Source organism: Lynx canadensis, chromosome D1, assembly GCF_007474595.2.
Source record: "Lynx canadensis isolate LIC74 chromosome D1, mLynCan4.pri.v2, whole genome shotgun sequence".
Taxonomy (NCBI): domain Eukaryota; kingdom Metazoa; phylum Chordata; class Mammalia; order Carnivora; family Felidae; genus Lynx; species Lynx canadensis.
The window spans coordinates 100,428,901-100,454,652 of NC_044312.2; the positions used below are offsets into that span (position 1 = coordinate 100,428,901).

The 25,752-nt window shown below is 40.0% G+C and overlaps 1 protein-coding gene across 1 annotated transcript; it reads left to right on the forward strand.

Moving 5' to 3' along the window:
* Positions 1-3,869: 3,869 nt before the first annotated feature.
* On the forward strand, positions 3,870-4,802 carry LOC115525744 (olfactory receptor 4X1). The gene has a single exon (XM_030333104.1). The coding sequence runs from the start codon at positions 3,873-3,875 to the stop codon at positions 4,800-4,802; it is 930 nt and encodes a 309-aa protein (XP_030188964.1). The 5' UTR covers positions 3,870-3,872.
* The last annotated feature ends 20,950 nt before the right edge of the window (positions 4,803-25,752 follow it).

Here is a 25,752-nt window from a genome sequence, read left to right on the forward strand (position 1 = left end):
AGTGAGGAAAATCTGTTTTCCTTGGGTATCTTATGGATATGAATGTCTTCTGACTACAAAAGATTGAGAAGATAAAATTAAGAATCAAGACAACAAACAGTATTTAAGGTGGGTTCATTCATTTAATCTCTGTGAGGCAGGCTTTGGAATTATTTTCAAAAAGAGACCTTATTTTTTATACTAGATATTGCTACATATCCTGTAGCCTCTGTGCTGTTATAGGACACCCACAGTGATCCCTTGGTTTTGAAATAGATGTAGTAGCAGATTGAGGATTCAGGGATCAAATAAAAACTCATATTAACATCTGAGTTCCAAGCCCTGAACAAGGTGCAATATAGGTCATAAACCTGTGGGTAATCTAATCCTTGGTGACAAAGTGCCGGAGCCAAGATCTCAAGTCACCAAGGCATGTCTGGCATGAGCTTCTTTCCCCGGCAGCCCAGTTTGGCCGACTCTGGAAACATCCTCTCCCCGCCTGGGCTTCTGAGCTCTGCTCAGGCTGTCTGCACAGAAATTACATCCCAGGGAGATGGAGAACTGAGTCGGACCACGTTATTGTTCATTTTCTCGCCGGTGTATCGTTTTAGATCTTGCTCCTCAGGTTTGCTCTGCTTGTGTTATGAACAGGAATCTCCTCTCTCTGCGTGACCCCCACTCCCATTCTGGAAGCCGGCCATGGGTGGGCAGCAGGGGAGGAGCTGGTGGGTGAGAGGAGAGTGATGCAGGTGTTGGGAGGAAGCCCTGGAGCCTGGTCTAGTCCAAGCTCCGCCCAAAGGGCCGTGTGATTCTGGGTCCAGATTCCTCTTCTGTGGAAGGAGGATTCCACGAGCTTCCTTCCGAATCAAACAGCTGATGGTGGCTCAGTGAGGGAGCTAGCAGGAGAGGCCCGACTTGACGCCTCTGGTGAGGGCTATTGTTGGAGGAAAAGTGGGAGAAAAGGACGCTGGAAAAGGCTGGTCAGAGCAATATTATTTGTCAGAATCCACAGAAGGAGGAGTTCCATGGCAGAAAGGTATAATGAGAACTCATGAAGTAAGACAGATTTATTGTGGTTTATTGTGAAGATTTGAAAAATGTTCACTGAAGTTGCTTATTGGGGCCACTGTGTTCAGGCTTCTAAGTGCGTCACTACTTAGGATTTCTGAACCACAAAACCTGGAAATGTGCAGTTACTTGCTGTTTGAGAAGAACACATTTACCTTTTGGAGTCTCTTCCTTGGCCCTGCCAGTTAAAGAGTCAGAATTAAAGTCACCCCACAGGTGACACGTCACTGCACTGTCAACGGTTTACTGGTCTGATGACCTCTTTGTGAAATTGTCTCTCAGATGTTTTCCATTTCTGCTCAGAGTTTTGAAAATGTTAATTTCCTTCTCTCTCTTCCATGGTAAAGACTTAGCATTTTTTAACTTTTTAGAGAATAATGTGATGGTTATCTTGCTTTGTTACCTTCAACAACTTTGGAAAGAAAAACACAACTACTTTTTTGAAAATCTGAAATCTAACGTGGTCTCTGCCAATCCTCTGAGAGGAACTCTCTGATACGCGAACTTGGGAACGGTTGTAGAATCAGAGAACAATTACCTTCAGATCTAATTCAGAGATTATTTGGCTCGTAATAGAGCCATTTTTACCATTGGGGTGAAGCACGCCCATCTATGGTTCTTGCTCTCTGTGTAAACATCTGAGTGTGAGTATTGGCACACGGCAGGTGGATCAGGTGGATACAGAGGAGCCTGTGGAGAAGAGAGGGAAGGGCACAACAGTGAGGGGATAGTCTATGCCTATTTTATTGATAAGGAAGCAGGCTCAGAGAGGTTGAGTCGCTTGTCCAAGGCCACACAGCTCATATTTGAACTGAGGTCCGTACTTTGCAAAATGTAGCTGCTTCCACTCTCTTACTCCTGAAGAGTGACTTATGTTGATTGCCTACCAAGGTTGTCATATCTATCTTGCATTACCCTATAACACGGAATGGATTTTCTACAGTAAGTGTCAGAGTTTCTCAGTTATTGCATATCTCGTGAAACTAACCGGGCTCCCTAGTGGGCATAACTCAGAAGCTAAGTTACAGGGGCGGGGAACAAAGTTGCCGAGCTTCAACCATTGCCCTTGGAGGTGGGTATGGAGAAGGGGAAATGTGAGAGTCACCTGAGTTTGTTTAATTAATTAATTAGTAGTGGTAAAACATAAAATAAAAATTTACCACCTAAGCCACTTTTTAAGAATACAGTTCCATGGTCTTAAAGCACATTCACATTGTTGTGCCTCCATTGGTCCAACCTGAAGCTCTGTACCCATTAACTCCACATCCCCTCCCCCTCCCCCTGGCGACCACCCTTCTACCTTCTGTGTCTATGAACTTACTACCCTAGGGACCTCGTATAAGTGGACTCACACAGCATTTCTCTTTTTTTGTGGGAAAAGAAAAAGAAGAAGCGTTATGCCTTTTTTGTGTCAGGTTTCGTATGCCACTTAGCACATTCAGTGCTGTTTCATTACGTAGGCCACTGTTTTGTAGGCTCGTTGTAAGATGCGTAAATCAGAACCCGGCCTGCTGCAAGTCTGCACAAGCAAAGGTGGGTGTCAGGGCCTGCCTTGTGAAGCGGGGGCGGGCCCTTCCTGTGTCCCCATTGTCCGCTGCACTGACGAGGTGACAAGCATACTCAGTTATATTCTGACACTCTTACGCTATCCTCATTTGCTTTTGAACTTGAGAGCTCATTCAACCCTCAAAACAGCACCGTGGAAAGATAGTATTATTTCTGGTTTTCAGACGAACATTACAGGCTCAGAGGGCTTTTTGTATGTGTTTAATGTCAGCTAGTAAGCAGCTGTGTTAGGATTGTACTCCTCTGACTCCAAGCTCTGTGTTCCTGTCACCTGGTCACAATGCCACAGCTGCTGTCCCACACGCGGAGGGCTGGCCTGGAGGGCTTGTTTCTCCCTGCGGGAATGACTGCTTCAGAGGCCATGACCATGGATCGTCTGTGTCTGATCCCCCTCTGTCAGTCTTCAGAGCTCTCTGCAGTGTGTCGGGCTCTTTCTAACATGCCTTCGCTTGGAGAGACAGTCCTGGTACCCACCTCAGCATCTTTCCCTGTGTGGACTCGCTGTGCTCTGAGACCCTGAGTTAGCAAGCTGGGATGATAGGCTGTTAGGAAGCGGGATTTAAGAGACTTTTGAATTGTTTCTTAGCCAGTGGCCCCAGGACTATTGAGGCAGTCTGCACGTGACACCTTGCAGACACCTCCCGTCTTCATCTCTCCCTTTATGGATGGTGGTTGAAGTTGGTGACTGTCCTTCCCCCTTTCGACTTCTTAAAAATGCCTCTTGGGGAGCCTGGTTAGTTCCACAGGTTGTGGTATCATGGAGGTTGAGAAGGTCTACTGCTCCCTGCAAAAAATTGGTTCCACATGAGGGTGTTAAGACTCGAGACAAATCTGAAATGGAAATCCTACAACCAGTATAAAGCCCACTTCAGGAGCATGAGATGTAGTGGAAGCTTAGTCTTGAAGGAATCAGATCTCAGGTCAGATATGAGCTGTGAGGCCTTCAAGTAGTGACTGAATCTCTGAGGCTCAATGTTCTTAGGTATAAAATATCTTCTCATTTTTGTTGTGAGGATTCACTGATTAACGTATGTGCCTGCTTTAGAGAAAAACAATTCCAGAAGTGTTATTACAAAGTCCTATTTGGGGGCCGGTAGCAAACATTTGATGATGTTTTGTCCACTTGTCTTAAGGAGAACATGTTTCGGAGAAGCCCAAAGAGGAGAATGACAATTGTCCTCAAGGCCTGAGGAGGATGTTTCTAATCGTTGAAGGAGAGTTCTTTGATTTCTTGATTCCAGTCTGCTAGGCTTTAAAACATGGCAACTACGAACAATGTGACTGAACTCATTCTCTTGGGGTTTTCCCCCAATCAGGATGTGCAGAAGACCATTTCTGTGATGTTTCTCCTCATGTACACGGCCATTGTGCTGGGTAACGGCCTCATTGTGGTGACAATCATGGGCAACAAAGGGCTCACCTCCCCTATGTATTTCTTCCTCGGCTACTTGTCCTTTGTGGAGATCTGTTACTGCTCTGTCACAGCCCCTAAGCTCATCCTTGACTCTTTTATTGAAAGGAAAATCATTTCCCTCAAAGGCTGCATCACACAGATCTTTTTCCTCCATTTCTTTGGTGGCACTGAGATCTTTCTCCTGACAGTGATGGCCTATGACCGCTATGTGGCCATCTGCAAGCCCCTGCACTACACTGTCATCATGAACCGGCGTGCTTGTGGCCTCCTGGTGGGGGCAGCATGGGGTGGGGGTTTGCTGCATTCTGTCGGGCAAACATTCCTTATTTCCCAGCTGCCCTTCTGTGGCCCCAAGGTCCTTGACCACTACTTCTGTGATGTCCACCCTGTGCTGAAGCTGGCCTGCTCAGACACCTTCCTCATTGGTGTGCTAATCATCGCCAATGGTGGCTCCATTTCAGTGATCAGCTTCACGGTACTGCTTGCTTCCTACGTGGTCATCCTGCACGCCCTGAGCACCCAGACCTCAGAAGGTCGGCGCAAAGCTCTGTCCACCTGTGCCTCTCATGTTGCAGTTGTGGGCCTGTTCTTCATACCCTGCTCCTTTGTCTACATGAGGCCCTGTGTCACCCTCCCTGCAGACAAGATAGTCGCTGTGTTTTACACAGTTGTCACACCTCTCTTAAACCCCATCATTTACTCCTTCAGGAATGCTGAAGTGAAAAATGCCATGAGGAGACTGATAGGGAGGAAAGTGATCTGGGAAGAGAAATAGATGACTTAGTTAGGGAAAATAAAGAGGAGCAAGGGATGGGAAGTCGGGGCAGATCTCACTTTGCCTCTACCTTTAATTGATGGGCTAACCTTGGGCCTATCACCTTTTTCTTTAAATTTCAATTTCCTCATCTTTATGGGATTGGACAGGATTGAAGGAGGCTCTAGAATGAGGTCTAGTAGGGGTCTTCTAATGCTGCACTTCCACATTTCACAGTGACCTTGAGGCAGCTTGGCTGGTTTTGAGAGAATGAACACTTCCAGAAAACCGGGGTGTTTCTGGGAATAATGAGGGGGTTGATGGAAGAGGAGGAAGGCTTCCTTGGGGATTAGTGGCCATGTGGCTTTTGTGTTGGAGGAGTCTGAACCTTTGGATTTGGGGAGGAGGAAGGTAGGCAGAGAAATAGAAGTCACTCAAGTGCTTAGAAATTCTGTTAACTCAATAAACTAAAATTTGCCCAGTGGGCTCTGGTCAGGCCAGCTGACCCAGAAGGGTCTAGTCCACAGAGCAGAAGGCATTTTGACTCTTGCCAGCAGACTCATATGAACTCACATTAGCATTAGACTCATGTTTTCAAGGAATCAAGTGGAACCACAGGAGATTTTAAGTGACTTGAAAGCCCTAGACAGTGATACCTAATTGTAGGCGCAAGCTTTATTTTTCACATATCAGTAACATTTTAGTGTCTAACATTCTTTTCTGTTTACACCTGTCTGTCCTTTTTTTTCTTGTTTTCCCCCTTATACCTTGGCTGTTTGGGCTATTCATTTTCTCTGTCTTCAGCCTCTTGACTTCTTGCACTTCTCGGCCATTCCCACCAAGCACCCTGATAACCTGCTCTCCTGTACCGCCATATTACCTTGTCATTCTCCATCCATGAGCCCCCACTCCTTCCCAGGCTCCATTCTGGGGCTGCCTGTGGATTAATGGTTTAAATGTCCTTGAGTCTTCACTGTTTGTCCTATGATATTTTAATCCTCTTGTTTTTGAGTCAGACCATATGCCCGCAAACTGTAACCCCAACAGTGACCCTCATTCACAGTTGATGATTCTCCCCCACCTGAGTGCTTTCAGATTATCCACTTGGAAGTAATTCTCTTATTTTATCTTATTTTCCCTCAAAAATTTTCAGTGACTCCTCATTTTCTTCTGAGTCAACCACGAACTCCTTCTTGACATGCAGCACCTTCAAGGCATGGCCCTCTCTTAATGTTCTTTACTTATTTTCAGTGACACTTTGGTAGAGTTCACTGATTCCTGAACACTCATTGCCTTGTGCCTTCCACCTAAAATAGTTTTCATTTCTCTACCTGTTAACATCCCACCTACCTTCCAATACCCATCTAAAATGCTGCTTCCTTTAGGAAGCTTCCATGATGATCCTATTCAGATATGGCCTTTGCCTTTTTTTTTTTTTTGAGTCCCCACAGCACTCAGCTAGATAGAGTCCTTTAAAGCCTTTACTACTTGTATTTCAGTGCTTAATCCCCCTCACCCGACTGTCACTCTCTTGAGACTATGACCTGAATTGTACTTACCTTTGAATCTTTTGTAAGTGACATGTAGCAAAACTCAACAAACATTTGGTCAATTAAATTTCTGTAAGTCATTAGTGCTTCAGATGTAAAAATGGTTGTTATATTTCTCTTTCCAATTATTGAAGTGAGATAGCAATGTTATATCACCGAAGACAAATAATGACTCTTGATATCATTTCTGAGAATAATATTTATAAATAAACAAGGAACATGTACATATGTGTATATTTTACTATTAACCAAGAGATGTCATATATTTTATCTCATTCAATCTTAAAACACTCTGGTGAGGTGTGTATGACTCTCCTGTATTACAGATGGAGAGACTGAATCTTGGGGAGATCAATATTTTGATCAAGGCCACACAGCCTGAGTTCAAACCCTGGTCTGCCTGATTTCTGAGCCTTTGCTCTCTGTGTGCATTCCTCTGCCTCTCTTTAAAGACCACCAGAACAAAACTACATTCCAAGTCTCTGAATTCCAAATCTGAGGGCTGAAAACCTCCTTATGGTCAAGTATTTCCCCCTGGAATCCCTTCAGAGTAAATAAAAAGTGTTTTTAAAAACTATGCAGCATGAATTGCCTTGTGAGTGTTCACAGGTATTTCTGGGTCCACAGAAAACCAGAGCCTGAGATGCCAGATCTGGAAGCAGGAAGATATGATGCTTCAGTCAGTTAACGCTCCTCTTCTCTCTCATCAGGCCAAACTTAGGCATTGAGCTGCAAGAGTTACCTAATGCGTAGAGTCCAAACTCAGTATGTTGGCCAAAGAGAGATTTTTTTTTTCTAGTGACGTAATGCTAAAAATGGCATCATTCTTGAGAACACCATACAGATTGGAGAATGAGAAATAGGAATCAAAAAAAACTATAGGAATTGAGAACTCACAAATAAGTGTCCTAAAATTAAATCTCAGGAGAATGCTGCCCCATAGGTGACACAATGTTCACCTTGCAGTAGAAGAAACTGGAGGTCAAAGAGGGCTTTGGAAGACCAAAGCCCTTGATGTTTTATCTACGTGAGTTGTCAACTATATTTCAGAGTCCAGAATTCTTCAGAGGTGAGTTCGGGATCTTCCTGTGCTGCTGTCTGGAACCGCCTCTCTGATTTTTAAATATTAAAACAACCTTGTTTTCCTAAGATAAACAAACCCCACTTGGTCATGATCTGTTATCCCTTGCATACATTCCTGCATTTGATTTAAATATGCTTTACTGAGGATTTTTTGCCTCTATGTTCACGAGTGATGTTTGTGATTTTCTTTCTTTCTTTCTTTATTTTTTTTGGCCTGGTTTTGGTGGTAGAGTTATGCTGGTCTCATAAATAACTTGGGAAGTTTTCTAATTTTGAAAACATTTCTGTAGATTTGTGTAAATTTCACAAATTTGTGAAAAAATTTGTGTAAATTTGTAAACATTTGTGTAAAACATTGTGTAAATTTGTGAAAACATTGTGTAAATTTTAAGTCATTTTAAGTGACTTAAAACACTTTTTTTAAAAGTGTTTGATGAGGGGCGCCTGGGTGGCGCAGTCGGTTAAGCTCCGACTTCAGCCAGGTCATGATCTCGCGGTCCGGGAGTTCGAGCCCCGCGTCAGGCTCTGGGCTGATGGCTCAGAGCCTGGAGCCTGTTTCCGATTCTGTGTCTCCCTCTCTCTCTGCCCCTCGCCCGTTCATGCTCTGTCTCTCTCTGTTCCAAAAATAAATAAACGTTGAAAAAAAAAAAAAAAGTTTAAAAAAAAAAAAAGTGTTTGATGAAATTAATGAATTCATCTTGGCTTGGAACTTTTTTGGTGTGTGTAACGTATGTAAAGTGTGAATTCAATTTATTTAGCAGATATAGGGCTATTCAGATTTTCTGTTGATTTTGGGTCAGTTATATAAATTATATATATATATTAGGAATTTATACATTTAACCTAAGTCATAGAATTTGATGACTTTAGATCAACAAATGACATTGCTTTAAAACTTAAGGTTATTCATAATATTCTATTACCGTTTATTTTCAGCAAAATCTGTGTGCTAACCATTTTCTTCCCCAAATTAAAATTTTTTACTTTCTCTGTTTTTTTGTTTTTTGTCTTTTTTTTTTTTTTAAATTCTGCAGCCTATTTAGGGATTCATTAATTTTCTTGATATGTTCAAAGAATCATTGTCTGGCTCTTATCAAAAATTCTTCTGTTTTTGTTTTCTATGTGGTTAATATCTGTTATATTTCTTCTTTCCTTCCACTTTGTATCTAAATTTGCTCATTTCTTTTCTCTCTCAAGGTATAGACTTATTCACAGATTTTATACCTTTCTTCATTAGAAAAGTTTTTTTAATGTTTATTTATTTTTGAGAGAGCGACAGAGAGACAGAGTGTGAGTGGGGAAGAATAGAGGGAGACACAGAATCTGAAGGAGGCTCCAGGCTCTGAGCTGTTAGCACAGAGTCTGATGTGGAGCTTGAACTCACGAGCTGCGAGATCATGACCTGAGCCAAAGTTGGATGCTTAACTGACTGAGGCACCCAGGTGGCTTTTTTCATTTTTAATATTAAGAATTTAAAACTGTTAAGTTTCTTTAAGCAATGTGTCCCATAAAATTTCTCATGTATTTTCATTATTATTCAGTTAAAATGTATTCTAATTTTTAAAAGTGATTTCGTCTTTGACTAGTGGATTATTTAAAGTACATAGTTTATTTTCCAAATAGTTATTTTTTCCTTGATATCTTGTTGTTACTTATTTCTGATTTAATTCCATTGTGAATGATATCGTTCTTTTTACATTTATTGAAGCTTGTTTCATGGCCCGACATAAGGTCTATCTTGCTAAATGTGCCATGTATGCTTCAAAGAGTATGTATTCGGTTTTAGGGTGTCCTGCTCTACAAATATCAGTAAGATTAAGGTGGTTCATATGTTGTTCAGATCTATGTTTTTACTGATTTTTATTTTTTAATTTTTAATTATTATTTATTTTATTCTCAAGTTAATTAACTTCCAGTATAGCCTTGGCTTCAGGAGTAGAACCCCGTGATTGATCTGTTACATATGACACCCAGTGCTTACTTTTGTGTGTGTGTGTGCGTGTGTGTGTGTGTGTGTGTGTGTGTGTTTTAGAGAGAGACAGAATGATAGAGAGATCACAAGTGGGGAAGAGAGAGAAAGAGGGAGAGAGAGAGAGAGAGAAAATCTCATGCTCAACACGGGGCTTGATCCCACAACACTGGGATCATGACTTGAGCCCAAATCAAGAGTTGGACACTCAACTGACTGAGCCACCCAGGCGCCCCTGTTTTTACTGATTTTTAAAATTGAATCCTACTCCCACTTGCTGGGGGGTGGTGGCAGTGGTATTACATCTCCAATTATTGTGGAATTGTATACTTATTTCTTTAAGTCTGAGAAAGAAAACATTGCAGATGAGAAAATGGCATACCAGAGATGTTAAGCCACTTGTTAATGGTTATATATCCTCCAGGTGGCAAAGGCAGTCTTTAAACAAGGCAACTTGACTCCTTGGTTCATGCTTTTGAGCACCCCTATTACACTGCCCCTTGTCTGTGTTACCCTCCTCACAGGGTGGAAATACTTTTCAAAATGCTATGTTAACATAAGGCAAGAGTCAAAGGGCTAATTTAGGTCAAACTTGTCCCTGTTATTTAAAAAACAACAATAGAAAACATAGATCAGTTCATATTTACTACCGGCTATTTATATTTATATATTGATATGTAATATATATTATATTCAATACTTCTCTAAATAGATGGCATAAACCATGTCCTCTATATGGTAACTACTTAATAACTACTGTTGAATGAATGAATTCAGGATGATTCACCATAAAAATCCAAAGTCAGGATGAAAACAGAGGCTCCCTTCACTTCTAAAGTTTGTCTGAACCACTGAGTTAATGTGACAAGGGGGATGGCTGTCTCTATGGCCCACTCCTCTAATTGGGATGCAGTGCCCCTGGGGTCTCATTAGCAAGCCTCAGGGTTCTCTTGCTAACCATGAATGTGCTATGGCTTTCAAAGGAGAGGTGCTAAAGCAAAGCCAATGGCTTTGGCTGGGGTGATTCCCTATGAGCTTCCCTTAACCTTCTGTGCTTAAAAGTTTACTGCAGCCTTTCACTTACTCTAGCCAGACTTCTTGGCATCTACTGTTCCACCGAGGAGAGTGGAGCTCACTAAGGTCAGTTATCATGGAGTCTTGGTCATTAGGTGATTCAATGGCTACAATAAACCTGAACTGATCAAGGATCCTTACAGAAAACAGATATCCTCACTGGCTTTGCTCTCACTGTTTTGTTCTCAATGTCCAGGCGACAGTCCTGCTGCACAGTATCTGAGTATTTCTCAGACTCTGCCTTCAAATGCACCAAGTATGAGTTGATATATCTATCTATCTATCTATCTATCTATCTATCTATCTATTTCAGATTCTCGTGGCATCCTTAGATTCCTTCTCCTTTAGCCATTTTCTTGTTTACCCTTTAGCTGAACTGCTGAGGACTGTCTTCTTTGGGTGATCAGATGCCCCCATTTCCTTAGTCAGGAGTGTTGTATAGTGACTAAGAAGGTACCTTTGAAGCCAGGCACCTTGGGTTGCATTGCTGGCTTTCCCTTACTAGTGTGGGAACATGGCCAAGTCACTCATTCACTCTAATTCCCATTTTCCTCATTTGAAAAAATAGGGACAATCATGGTAGTTTCTCAGAGCGATGCTGGGTTGAGATGTGAGTGATGCCTTTAAAGTGCTCTGGGGGCGCCTGGGTGGCTCAGTCAGTTAAGCATCCAACTTCGGCTCAGGTCATGATCTCACGGCTCGTGAGTGCTGCAGCTCAGAGCCTGGAGCCTACTTGGGATTCCGTGTCTCTCTGTCTGCCTCTCCCCCCCTGTCAAAAATAACATTAAAATTATAAAGTGCTCTGTTTGATATATACAACCCTGTCTGATAAATGCAAGCACATGTTATACCACTATGGTTACTATTCCCTCTGCTTGTGGGCAGTTCAAGCTCAGAGAATGCCTCCACACAAATCTTATTCTGTAGAGGCTTGCTCTCTACCAGACCATGGTGGGGGGTACTTCTCGCAGCATAGGAGGTGGAGGGGTCAGAATTCACAGAGCTGGCTGGCTTCCCCAGTCTTTCAAACGGGCTCTCCCGGTATGTGGTCCCCAAAGCCACTTCACTTTTTGGAAATTAGAGCAATTCCAGAGTGTATTTCACTGAGGTGCAGTCTTGGCACCCTTTTCCCAAAGCCCAGGCCCACCTGACAAGGTGTTCTTCCCTGTAAATGAATCCTCTGATACCTGAAGCTTGAAGGACTCTTAAAAGACTTATTTATATTTTAATCTTTTAAAATAGAAATGTTTCTTGATTGCATTGCAAATTTCCTTTCTCTTTCAAGACATGTGTCTGGAAATGCATGTGAGATCATATTCAGGGCAAGGCATGGCAGACGTGTGACGTGGACCTCTATCCCCCACCAGTCCCCAGGCGAGACAGGAGAGGAATTATTAATGATGGAAAGCTACTTACTCGCTTTCTAGTTTTTTTTTTTTTTAACTCCTCAAATACTTACTATTATTATCTTGAAATGAATTTTTTTTTGGTGTATTTCCACTTTTCCAGTATAGAATCACAGCACTTAATTCAGCTGTTTTAGGTCCAGGTGGGGAAATTGAGCACCAAGCAGAGGGAGGGTGTTGTTTGGTGAGACAGAGCTGGGACTGAAGCTGAGATCTGGCTTCTAGACCAGTGCTTTTTTTATGGTGTCATGCTACCTCCTTTGGGCAAAGTTAAGTCCAATGTGAATCTCTGAAGTTTTTCAGTAGTAGGAGGCTAGGGAAGGAAGGAGGGTGTAGCACACAAGAATTGCAGGGGGAGGGGGCTGGAGGAGAGCACTGCAGGAGGGAGAGCTCTCTGGCAAGAAGATCTGAGATGTCTCCCAGACTGCGTTGTGATTCCTGTGGGTGCTTGTTGCTGGTCTTGCAACTTAAACACTAATTTTTTGAGCTTCCTTTTTCTCAGCTCTAAAGTGAACATATTAATAGTTATCTTAAAGGGTTGTGCTGAGCATGGACTAGGAGAATGTATGAAGCTCATGGACTGAGCCTGGCCCACAGCAGCTCCTCAGTGGTGATGGTGACATGATGCAGGAGAGGAGAGCCCCTTTCACTCTCTGTCGGCCTCATTCACGTCCTCACCTACTATGAGGTCCAAGTGTGTGTTGATGGTGTAAGAATGGCATAAAGGATTCAGTAGGAGAGAGGAGGAAACGAGGACAGAAAGGAGTCCTTGGAGGAGGGGCTGAGGTGTTTGAAGATGTTCAGGTTGGAGAAGAGTAGTTGGGGTAGGGAGTTAATGACAGTTTTATGAGTGTGTTTTCTAATTTCTAAAGGAGCAAGTGACATTGTCTTATGCTGCCTGAGATTCTATCTGGACCCTAAATTTTAAGGAAAATTGTCTAGAGATTTACAGAAAAAGGTCATTTACTATAGTACAAATAGGGAATTAACACAAAAGCTTATAAATAGAGAAATGGTTAAATAAATTATGGTGCTTTTTTATAATGCACCATTAAAAAACATCTTTTTGTTTGTTTATTTTTGAGAGAGAGAGAGAGTGTGTGTGAGCTGGGGAAGGGCATAGAGAAAGGGAGACACAGAATCCAAAGCAGGGTCCAGGCTCTGAGCTGTCAGCAGAGAGCCTGATTTGGGGCTTAAACTCGCAAACCATGAGATCATGACCATAGCCAAAGTTGGACGCTTAACCGACTGAGCCACCCAGGTGACCCTAAAAATCATCTTCTGAAGAATATCATCCTGGGAGATGCTTTTATTTAATATGAAATTTATTGTTAAATTGGTTTCCGTACAACACCCAGTGCTCATCCCAACAGGTGCCCTCCTTAATGCCCATCACCCACCCTCCCCTCCCTCCCACCCCCCATCAACCCTTAGTTTATTCTCAGTTTTTAAGAGTCTCTTATGTCATTTGCAAATGTCTTTTTCCCATTCCGTTGGTTGCCTTTTAGTTTTGTTGATTGTTTCCTTTGCAGTGCAGAAGCTTTATTATCTTCATGAGGTCCCAATAGTTCATTTTTGCTTTTAATTCCCTTGCCTTTGGGCATGTGTCAAGTAAGAAATGCTGCAGCTGAGGTCAGAGAGGTTTTTTCCTGCTTTCTCCTCTAGGGTTTTGATGGTTTCCTGTCTCACATTCAAGTCCTTTATCCATTTTGAGTTTATTTTTGTGAATGGTATAAGAAAGTGGTCTAGTTTCATCCTTCTGCATGTTGCTGTCCAGTTCTCCCAGCACCATTTGTTCCATTGGATATTCTTTCCTGCTTTGTCAAAGACCCATACTTTTGTGGGTCTAATTCTGGGGTTTCTATTCTATTCCATTGGTCTATGTGTCTGTTTTTGTGCTAGTACCATGCTGTCTTGATGATTACAGCTTTGTAGTAGAGGCTAAAGTTCTGGGATTGTGATGCTTCCTGCTTTGGTCTTCTTCTTCAAAATTACTTTGGCTATTCGGGGTCTTTTGTGGTTCCATACAAATTTTAGGATTGCTTGTTCTAGCTTTGAGAAGAATGCTGGTGCAATTTTGATTGGGATTGCATTGATTGTGTAGATAGCTTTGGGTAGTATTGACATTTTAACAATATTTATTCTTCCAATCCATGAGCAGGGAATGTCTTTCCATTTCTTTATATCTTCTTCAATTTCCTTCATAAGCTTTCTATAGTTTTCAGCATACAGATCTTTTCCATCCTTGGTTAGGTTTATTCCTAGGTATTTTATGCTTCTTGGTGCAATTGTGAATGGGATCAGTTTCTTTATTTGTCTTTCTGTTGCTTCATTATTAGTGTATAAGAATGCAATTGATTTCTGTATGTTGATTTTGTATCCTGCAACTTCGCTGAATTCATGTATCAGTTCTAGCAGACTTTTGGTGGAGTCTTTAGGGTTTTCCATGTATAATATCATGTCATCTGCAAAAAGTGACTTTATCTTTGCCAATTTTGATGCCTTTGATTTCCTTTTATTGTCTGATTGCTGATGCTAGCACTTCCAACACTATGTTAAACAACAGTGGTGAGAGTGGACATCCCTGTTGTGTTCCTGATCTCAGGGGGAAAGCTCTCAGTTTTTCCCCATTGAGGATGATATTAGCTGTGGGCTTTTCGTAAATGGCTAGTATCCAAAATCTATAAGGAGCTTACCAAAGTCCATACCCGAAAAACAAATAATCCAGTGAAGAAATGGGCAGAAAACATGAATAGACACTTCTCTAAAGAAGACATCCAGATGGCCAACAGGCACATGAAAAGATGCTCAATGTCGCTCCTCATCAGGGAAATACAAATCAAAACCACATTCAGATACCACCTCACGCCAGTCAGAGTGGCTAAAATGAACAAATCAGGAGACTATAGATGCTGGCGAGGATGTGGAGAAACAGGAACCCTCTTGCACTGTTGGGAATGCAAACTGGTGCAGCCGCTCTGGAAAACAGTGTGGAGGTTCCTCAAAAAATTAAAAAAACCCTATGACCCAGCAGTAGCACTGCTAGGAATTTACCCAAGGGATACAGGAGTACTGATGCATAGGGGCACTTGTACCCCAATGTTTATAGCAGCAGTCTCAACAATAGCCAAATTATGGAAAGAGCCTAAATGTCCATCAACTGATGAATGGATAAAGAAATTGTGGTTTATATACACAATGGAATACTACTTGGCAGTGAGAAAGAATGAAATATGGCCTTTTGTAGCAACGTGGATGGAACTGGAGAGTGTGATGCTAAGCGAAATAAGCCATACAGAGAAAGACAGATACCATATGGTTTCACTCTTATGTGGATCCTGAGAAACTTACCAGAAGACCATGGGGGAGGGGATGGAAAAAAAAAAGAAAGGTTAGAGAGGGAGGGAGCCAAAACATAAGAGACTCTTAAAAACTGAGAACAAACTGAGGGTTGATGGTGGGTGGGAGGGAGGAGAGGGTGAGTGATGGGTATTGAGGAGGGCACCTGTTGGGATGAGCACTTGGTGTTGTACGGAAACCAATCTGACAATAAATTTCATATTAAAAAAAAAAGAGTCTCTTATGGTTTTGCTCTCTCCCTGTCTAACTTTTTAAATGAAGTGTTAAGGGAAAAAAAGCTGAAAGCTGAATATAAAATTATGTATACATTTCATTCAAATTTATAAAGAATCTTTACATAATTGAGAGACATCTGGGTGGCTCAGTCGGTTAAGTGACTGACATCGGCTCAGGTCATGATCTCATAGTTTGTGAGTTCAAGCCCCATGTTGGGTTCTGTGCAGACAGCTCACAGCCTGGAGCCTGCTTCAGATTCTGTGTCTCCCTCTCTCTCTTTCTCTCCCCCACTTATACTCTCTCTCTCTCTCTCTTTCAAAAATAAATATTAAACAAAATTTAAAAAAGTTTACATAATTGAAACAACCAGAAGAAATTCACAGTAATATTAATAAGTTCATTGTATTTTCTCTACTTTCCAAAGTATCTCTAATAAGTATAAACTTGGGCACATTATTTAATCTCTCTGAGCCTCACTTTCCTTATTTGTAAAATGGGGCAAATAATAGTAAATACATAAGAATGTTTTGAGGATTAAATAACATAAGCCGTGTATTATTTTATTTTTTTATAATACAAATCATGAAAGTGAAATACAGATAATGATGATGATTTTCTCTGGGAGAGTCTGGGTCGGAATAGGATCTCTTGAATAGAAGGGAAGGGAGAATAAATCTTGCCTTGGACCTCCCAAGCATGTTGTGTGCTCTTTATCCTTGGAGGGACTGTCTTTAAGAGTCAGTGGCTGACCACCTTGCCCATTTGGTGTCCCTAGTTTTATGATTCTCATACTTTAATAAAAACTGTTTTGAAGTAAATGGAAATGAATATGAACCTTGCAAATAAATCCTGTGGCATTGCCCTTGTAAACCAGTCTCCCACCTGAGTCTGACCAGCAACCATTGAGATCTAGTAATGCTTGATATGTAGGGAGCACCTACTAAATGCCAGGCACTATGCTAAATATTTCTACATTGTCTTACAACAGTCATCCTAGATGATATGTGTTACTGACTTCATCTGACATATGAGGAAATTATGTTTCTTTTTGTAAACGTTTTTTTAAATATTTCATTTATTTTTAAGAGAGAGAGAGAGACAGAGAGACAGAGTATGAGTGGGGGAGGACCAGAGAGAGAGGAAGACACAGAATCCGAAGCAGGCTCCAGGCTCTGAGCTGTCAGCACAGAACCTGTCACCGGGCTTGAATTCATGAACTGTGACATCATGACCTGACTCGAGGTTGGACGCTCAACTGACTGAGCCACCCAGGCTCCCTGGAAATTATATTTCTGAGAGGTCAGATAACTTGCCCAATGCCATTTGTTTATGCATCCACTTACTTATTCACTTATTTATTTGTTCAGCATGTTTTCATGATTTTCCAGGTCTGCCTTTGGTCTGTGTTACAACACTATGCACGTTCCAGGGTAGACATGCGCATGGGACCTCACAGTTTCTAGATAACAAAGTGCGTTCCACAGATGGTATTTTAGCTATGGCATAAAGAAGGGGTTATGGGTGTTAGTTATGACAATGAGTGACCTTGAGAAAAAAACTGTGCATTTTAGACCCTGCCCATGTAAAATGAAGGAATAAATAAAATGCATTTTCAAAGGTAGTTGTATTGATTTGAGATATACAAGGAGCTAAATATGTGTCTGGCACATATTAGTGTCAGTTTATATCAGGTCAGTGAAATAAGATTACGTGCAGTTGTAAAGTCCTACACATGTATAGTTTGTTACCATAATTTTTGACCTCCATAGCTATCATTTTTTATTCACTTAATGAAAAAAATATCAATTTAGCATCTACCAAGTGCCAGGCATCTTCTAGGTGCTTGGGACATATCAGAGAACCAAACAGACAATAAACCCTGCATCATGAAACTCATGTTCCAATAGAGGAGGCAAACAATAAAATATAAATATAATAAATAACTTGTATAGTATGTTTGATAGTAATATGTGCTATAGAAAGAAGAAAAAGGTGAACAGGATAAGGAAGATGGGGAGAGTCGAGACATTGCAATTAAAAAAATTTTTTTAATGTTTGTTTTTTTGAGAGAGAGAGAGAAAGTGCAAGCAGGAGAGGGGCAGAAAGAGAGGGAGACACAGAATCTGGAACAGGCTCCAGGCTCTGAGCCATCAGCACAGACCCCAGCACGGGGCTCAAGCCTAAGAACTGTGAGATCATGACCTGAGCTGAAGTCAGACGTTTAACTGACATTACAGTTTTTTTGTTTTTTGTTTTCAGTTCACACCATTTAATGTTTATTTATTTTTAAAAGAGAGAGCACAATTGGGGGAGGGGCAGAGAGAGAGGGAGACAGAATCCGAAGCAGGCTCCAGGCTCTGAGCCTTCAGCACAGAGCCTGATGCAGGACTCTAACCCACGAACTGCGAGAACATGACCTGAGCCGAAGTTGGGCGCCCAACCGACCGAGCCACGCAGGCACCCCTGACATTACAGTTTTAAATAGAATGATCAAATAGCTGCCTTGAGAAAGTGATATGCACAAAGACTTCAGGGATATGAAGAGTTCACCAATAAATATCTAGGGAAAGAATGTTCCAGGCAGAAGGAAGCCTATAGCAAAGATCCCAAGGTGACAGCATGCCTGATGAGTTTGATGAATATTACAGAGACCAGTGTGCTTGAAGGAGGGAACAAGAGGGGAAACTGGAGGGAGATGAGGTCAGAGAGGCAGTGGGGATGGGACCATGCAGGACCCTGTGCATGAGAGGTTCTGGATTTTACTCTGAATGGAAGGGCTTGGAGAGAGTGCTCCAGCTGTCATGAGGAGAGCAGACTAGGGGTGGAGGAGAATTAAAGAAACCAGCTAGGAAGCAAGGGAGAGGTGGTTGTGGCTCAGAGCAGGGAGCAAGCTGTGGACATGGCAGAGGTAGATTCTCATTACGTTGTGAAGGTTATAACAAAATGAGTCTTAACTGATTAGGTGTGAGATGTGAGAAAAGAGGAATCAAGGATGACTCCAAGATTTTTAGGCTGACCATTCAGAAAGGCATAGTTGCATCAAATGAGATAGAATGTTACCAGAAGAGTATGTTTTGTGGGAAGGGGCTGGAGTTCATTGTTGGACATATTGTGGTAGACCCAGGAGATATTTATTCATTCCTTTATTTTACAAGCACACACTGAAAGCGTACTATGTAAATATATTATATACTATGTGAGGCATACTATGTGCAGCTCTTGAACACTATCTAGACATGGAATTATTGGATCAAATGGTATTTCTATTTTTAATTTTTTGAGGAATCCCCATACTTTTTCCACAGTGGCTGTACTAATTTACATTTTTACCAGGAGTCCATGAGGGTTCCTTTTTCTCCACATCCTCACCAACATTTGTTGTTTCTTATCTTTTTGATTTTAGCTATTCTAACATGTGTGAGGCAATATCTCGTGGTGCTTGTGATTGCATTTCCCTGATGATTAGTGGTGTTGGGCATCTTTTCATGTATCTGATGGGTATCTGTATGTCTTCTTGGGAAAAATGTCTATTCAGGTCCTCTGCCCATTTTTTTAATTGGATTGTTTGTTTTTTTGGTGTTGAGTTGTAGAAGTTCTTTACGTATTTTGCCTATTAACCCCTTTTTGGATATATCATTTGCAAATGTCTTCTTACATTCAGTAGGTTTTTTTTTCTTTTTTTTTGTTGATGGTTTCTTTCACAGTACAAATATTTTTGTTTTTGTTTGTTTTAAGTAAGCTTCACAGCCAGTGCAGATCCCAGAGTGGGACTGAACTCATGACCTCGAGATAAAGACCTGAACTGAGATCTAGAGTTAGACACTCAACCGGCTGAGCCACCCAGGTGCCCCAGCAAATGCTTTTTATTTTGATGTAATCCCACTAGTTTATTTTTGCTTTTCTTTCCATTGCCTTAGGAGACATATCTAGAGAAGTGTCAATGTTGGAGAAATTACTGCCTGTGTGCTCTTCTAGGATTTTTATGCTTTCAGGTCTCATGTCTAGGTCTTTAATCCATTTACAGTTTATTTTTGTGTATGGTGTTAGCAAGTAGTCCGGTTTCATTCTTTTACACATAGTTGTCCAGTTTTCCCAGTACCATTTATTGAAAAGTCTGTCTTTTCTCCATTGTATATTCTAGCCTTCTTTATCATAGATAAATTGACCATATAAATGTGGGTTTATTTCTGGGCTCTCTGTTCTGTTCTATTGATCTCTGTGTCTGTTTCTGTGTCTGATCTCTGTGTCTGTTTCATAGTGTTTTGATTACTACAGCTTTGTAGTATGTATTATAATCTGGAATTGTGATACCACCAGCTTTGTTGTTCTTTCTCAGGATTGCTTTGGCTATTCAGGGTCTTTTGTGGTTCCATACATATTTTAGCATTACTTGTTCTAGTTTTGTGAAAAATGCACTGGTATTTTGAGAGGGACTGCGTTGAATCTGTAGATTGCTTTGGGTAATATGGACACTTTACCAATATTAATTCTTTCAATCCATGAGCATGGAATATTTCTCCATTTGTTTTTGTCATCTTAAGTTTCTTTCACCAGTGTTTTATAGTTTTCAGAGTACAGGTCTTTCACTTCTTTGTTTAAGTTTATTCCCAGGTATTTTATTTTTTCAGGTGCAATTGTAAATGGCATTTTTAAAATTTCTCTTTCTGCAACTTCATTGTTCGTGTATAGAAATGACACTGATTTCTGGGTATTAATTTTGTATCCTGCCACCTTGCTGAATTTGTTTATTACTTATAGTAGTTTTTTGGTGAAGTCTTTAGGATTTTCTATGCATAGCATCAAATAGTGCATAATAGCACTTGCAAATAGTGATAGTTTAACTTCTTCTTTACCAATATGGATGCCTCTTATTTCTTTTTCTTTTCTAATTGCTGTGGCTAGGACTTCCCGTACTATATTGAATAAAAATGGTGAGAGTGGACATCTTTGTCTTGTTTCTGACCTTAGAGAGTAAGCTCTCAGTTTTTGACCATTGAATATGATGTTAGTTGTGGGTTTTTCATAAATGGCTTTTATTATGTTGAGGTATAATCCCTCTATCCCTATTTTGCTGAGAGTTTGTTTGTTTTTATCATGAATGATGTTGAATTTTGCCAGATGCTTTTCTGATGTCTATTGAGATGATAATATGATTTTTATCCTTTGTTTTGTTGATGTGGTGTATGATGTTGATTGTTTTGCAAATATTGAACCATCTTTGCATCCCAGGAATAAATCTCACCTGATCATGATGAATGATATTTTTAATATATTGCAGATTTGGTTTGCTAATATTTTGCCTCTGTGTTCATTAGGGATATTGGCCTGTAGTTTTCTTTTTTTGTGGTGTCTTTGTCTGGTTTTGGTATCAGGGTAATGTTGGCCTCATAGTATTTGGAAGCTTTCCTTCCTCTTCTATTTTTTGAAATCGTAGGAGAATAGATATTAACTCTCTTTTAAATATTTCGTAGAATTTATCTGTGAATCCATCTGACTCTGGACTTTTACTTTTTGGTAGTTTTTGATTTCCAATTCAGTTTTGTTACTTACAGTTGGTCTGTTCTGATTTTTCTATTTCTTCCTGATACAGTTTTGGAAGAGTGTATGTTTCTACGAATTTATCAATTTTTTCTAGGTTGTCCAGTTTGTTGGCATGTAGTTTTTCGTAGTATTCTCTTATAATTGTCTTTCTTTGGTGTCGGTTGTTACTTCTTCTCTCTTCTTTCTGATTTTATTTATTTGGGTACTTTCTCTTTTTTCTTGATGAGTCTGTCTAAGGGTTTGTCAGTTTTTTTGTTATTTCATTTTTTTTTAATCTTTCAAAGAACCAGATCTTGGTCTCATTGATCTTTTTTCTTTTTTCTTTTTGGTCTCTATGTCATTTATTTCTGCTCTGATTTTCCTTTCTTCTACTCACCTTGAGTTTTGTTTGTTCTTATTTTTCTAGTTCCCTCAGGTGTAAGGTTATTTATTTGAGGTTTTTCTTGTTTCTTGAGGTAGAGCTGTATTGCTATATACTTCCCTCTTAGAACTGCTTTCACTGTGTCCCAGAGATTTTGGACTGTTGTGGTTTCATTTTCATTTGTCTCCATGTATTTTTTAAATTTGTTCTTTGATTGCTTCAATGACCCACTGATTTTTTAGTATAATGTTGTTTAGTCTTCAGGCTTTTGTGTTTTTTCTTTTCTTGTGATATTTTAGTTTAATAAGTGTTTTGGTTGGAAAAGATGCATGGTATGATTTCAATCTGATTAAATTTATTGGCTTGTTTTATGGCCTAATGTATGATTTATTCTGGAGAATGTTCCCCGTGTACTTCAAAAGATGTGTATTCTGTTGTTTTTGGATAGAACGTTCTGTATGTATCTGTTACGTCCATCTGATCCAATGTGTCAAAGACACAATTGTTTCCTTATTATCTCTCTAGATGATCTGTCCATTGATGTAAGTGAAGTATTAAAGTCCCCTATTATTATTGTATTACTGTCAATTTCTCTCCTTATATCTGTTAATATTTTCTTTATGCACTTAGGTGCTATAGTAATGGGTGTGTAGATAGTTACAATTGTTGTACCCTCTTGTTGGATTGATCCCTTTATCATTATGTAATGTTCTTTTCCTCTTGTTACAGTCACTGTTTTAAAGTCTATTTTGTCTGAAAGAAGTATTGCCTCCCTGGCATTTTTTTTTCATTTTCATTTGCATGGTGAATATTTTTCCATCCCTTCACTTTCAGTCTGTATGCATCTTTAGGTCTGAGGTGAGTTTCTTGTAGTCAGCATATAGATGTGTCTTTTTTTTTTCTTAACCCATTCTGCCACTCTATGTCTTTTGATTGGAGCATTTAGGCCATTTACATTTAAAGTAATTATTGATAGGTATGTAATTAGTGCCATTTAAAAATTTTGTTTTCATAGCTCTTTGTTTCTTTTTTCTCTTGCTCTCTTTCTTTATGATTGATGAATACCTATGGTGTTTTGTTTGGTTTTCTTTTTCTTTATTTTTTGTGTATCTATCATAAATTTTAGGTCTTTGGTTCACATGTAGCATCCTAAGAAAATAGCAGTGTATATGAATTTGACAGTCATTTAAATTCAAACACATTCTAAATTTAAAAAAATACAAAAAAAGATACAAAAAAGATAAATCTTTCTTTTTATCTTTTTTCTTTTCCCTTTTTACTTCCTTCTTCACATTTTATGTATATGTTGTCATATTTCATATCTTTTTATTCGTAGTTTTTTTTATATCTAATTATGGCCATTTCTTTTCCACTTAAAGAAGCCCCTTTAACATTTCTTGTAAGGCTGGTTTAGTGGTGATAAACTCTTTATCTTTTGTTTGTCTGAGAAACTCTTTCTCTTGGGTCAGCCTGGTTTGATTTGGCTTCTTGTGGCTTTGTTTTGGAATGCTGCCAATGGGCCTCTAACTTTCCCAATGGCTGCACAGGACTGCTTCGCTGGCCTCCAGGCATCCTGCTAGAACCTAATGAACTTCCTCTAACACTAGTTACTCTTTTAAACCAAGGCTATTTTTCTGTGTCCAAGACAGAGGGATGTGTTCCCTGGTCCTCAGTACTGTCTCTTCCCATTCCCATTCAGAGCGTCAGGGGTGGGGTCCTCTTTGTTACCATGTCTCTGCCTCTATTGCTGTTCTCTTGCCATTCTCTCTATCTTTGATTCAGTGGCCATTTAGTCAGCCCTCAGTTCTTCAGGAGGAATTGTTCTATTAATAGGTATAATTTAGCGTGTTCCATGTAGGAGGTGGGTTCAGTCTTCCTACATCATCATCTTGAACTGGAACTCTGCCTATCTTTTAAAACATTGACAGTGAGGTCCTGAAAAGTTAATTGATTAGCAAAAGTTCACAGTTAGTATATAGCATAGCTGGGACCTTGTGATATTCTGGTTTGCAATTAGAAATATGTATTTGGTTTTCGTCCCCATTTGTAGCACAGAGCTTCTTAAACCCTTGAATTTCCTGAGTAATGAGAGAGATAGAAATGTTTTTTTCATTTCCACCCCTGGAGCCTGGGGGAGCAAAGAGGTACTGATGGTTGAATGATGCCCAGTGGCCACTGATTTAATTAATCATGCCTAAGTAATAAAGCCTCCATAAAAACCCAAGTTTGGAGAACTTCCAGGTTAGTGAACAGGTGGAGATTTGGGGAGATTGATGCATTCAGAGAGCATGGAAGCTCCATGCTCTTACCACAAACCTTACCTTATGCATCTCTTCCATCTGGCTGTTCCTGGATTATATCCTTTTATAATAAATCTTTCATTGAATTTTGTGAGCTGTTCTAGTAAATTAATCAAACCCAAGGAGGGCGGTGGTCATTGGCGTCTCAGATCTATAGCCATTAGGTTAGGAGCACAGGTGATAACTTGGGTTGCAAGTGGCATCAGAAATGGGGGGTGGTGCCAGTCTTCCAGGACTGAACCCTTAACCTGTGGGATCTGAAACGGTTCTCAGGTAGACAGTGTCAGAATTGAGTTGAATTGTAGGACACCCAGTTGGTTTCTGAGAATTGCTTGTAGGTGTGGGGAACTCTTCTCCCTCAGTTGAAATTTTGTGTTAGATTTATTTATTTATTTATTTATTTGTTTATTTATTTATTTATTTCTAAATTTTATTTATTTATTCATTGCTAAATCTTATTTATTTATTTCTTTATTTAAAAATTTACTACTAAGTTAGCATATAGTATAACAATGATTTCAGAAGTAGATTCCAGTGATTCCTCCTCTATGTATAACACCCAGTGCTCATCCCAACAAGTGTCTTCCTTAGTGCCCCTTACCCATTTAGCCCTCCCCCCACCCATAACCCCTCCAGCAATCAGTTTGTTCTCTGTATTTGAGTCTCTTATGTTTTGTCCCCCTCCTTGTTTTTATATTATTCTTGCTTCCCTTCCTTAATGATCATGTTTTGTACTTAAATTCCACATACAAATGAAGTCACATGATATTTGTCTTTCTCTGACTAATTTCACTTAGGATAATACCCTCTAGTTCCATCCACGTTGTTGCAAATGGCAACATTTCATTCTTTTTTATTACCAAGTAATACTCCATTGTATACACGTATACCACATCTTCTTTATTCATTCAGCTGTTGATGGACATTTGGGCTCTTTCCATACTGTGGCTACCGTTGATAGCGCTGCTATAAACATTGGGGTGCATGTGCCCCTTTGAAACAGCACACTTGTATCCCTTGCATAAATACCTAGTAGTGCAATTGCTGGGTTGTAGGGGAGTTCTATTTTTAACTTTTTGAGGAAACTCCATACTGTTTTAGAGAGTGGCTGCACCAATTTGCATTCCCACCAGCACTGCAAAGGAGATCCTCTTTCTCCACATCCTCGCCAACATCTATGTTGCCTGAGTTGTTAATTTTAGCCATTTTGTTAGGTGTGAGGTGGTATCTCATTGTGGTTTTAATTTGTATTTCCCTGATGAGTGATGCTGAGCATTTTTTTTCATGTGTCTCTTAGCCATTTGGATGTCTTCTTTGGAGAAGTGTTTCTTGTCTTTTGCCCTTTCTTCATTGGATTATTCGTTTTTTGGGTGTTGGGTTTGATAAGTTCTTAATATATTTTGGATAATAACACTTCCTCTGATATGTCATTTGCAAAATCTTCTCCCATTTGGTTGGTTGCCTTTTAGTTTTGTTGATTGTTTCCTTTGCTATGCAGAAGCTTTTTATCTTGATGAGGTCCCAGTTGTTCATTTTGCTTTTGTTTCCCTTGCCTCTGGAGATGTGTTGAGCAAGAAGTTGCTGCTGCTGAGGTCAAAGGGATTGTTGCCTGCTTTCTCCTCTAGGATTTTGATGGCTTTCTATCTTACATTTAGGTCTTTCATCCATTTTGGGTTTATTTTTGTGTATGGTGTAAGAAAGTGGTCCAGGTTAATTTTCTGCATGCAATGTCCAGTTTTCCCAACACCATTTGCTGAAGATACTATCTTTATTCCATTGGATATTCTTTCCTGCTTTGTCAAAGATTAGTTGGCCATAGGTTTCTGGTTCCACTTCTGGGTTCTGTATTCTGTTCCATTGATCTAAGTGTCTGTTTTTGTGCCATTAGTATACTGTCTGGATGATTACAGCTTTGTAATACATCTTGAAGTCTGGGAATGTGATGCCTCTAGCTTTGGTATTCTTTTTCAGGATTGCTTTGACTATTCCATATAAATTTTAGGATTGTTTGTTCTAGCTCTATGGAGAATGCTGGTGTTATTTTGATAGGTATTGCATTGAATATATAGATTGCTTTGGGTAGTATCAACATTTTAACGATATTCGTTCTT

Coding starts and splice junctions, on each gene's coding strand:
- LOC115525744 (XM_030333104.1), top strand. CDS start 3,873: ATGGCAACTACGAACAATGTGACTGAACTCATTCTCTTGGGGTTTTCC.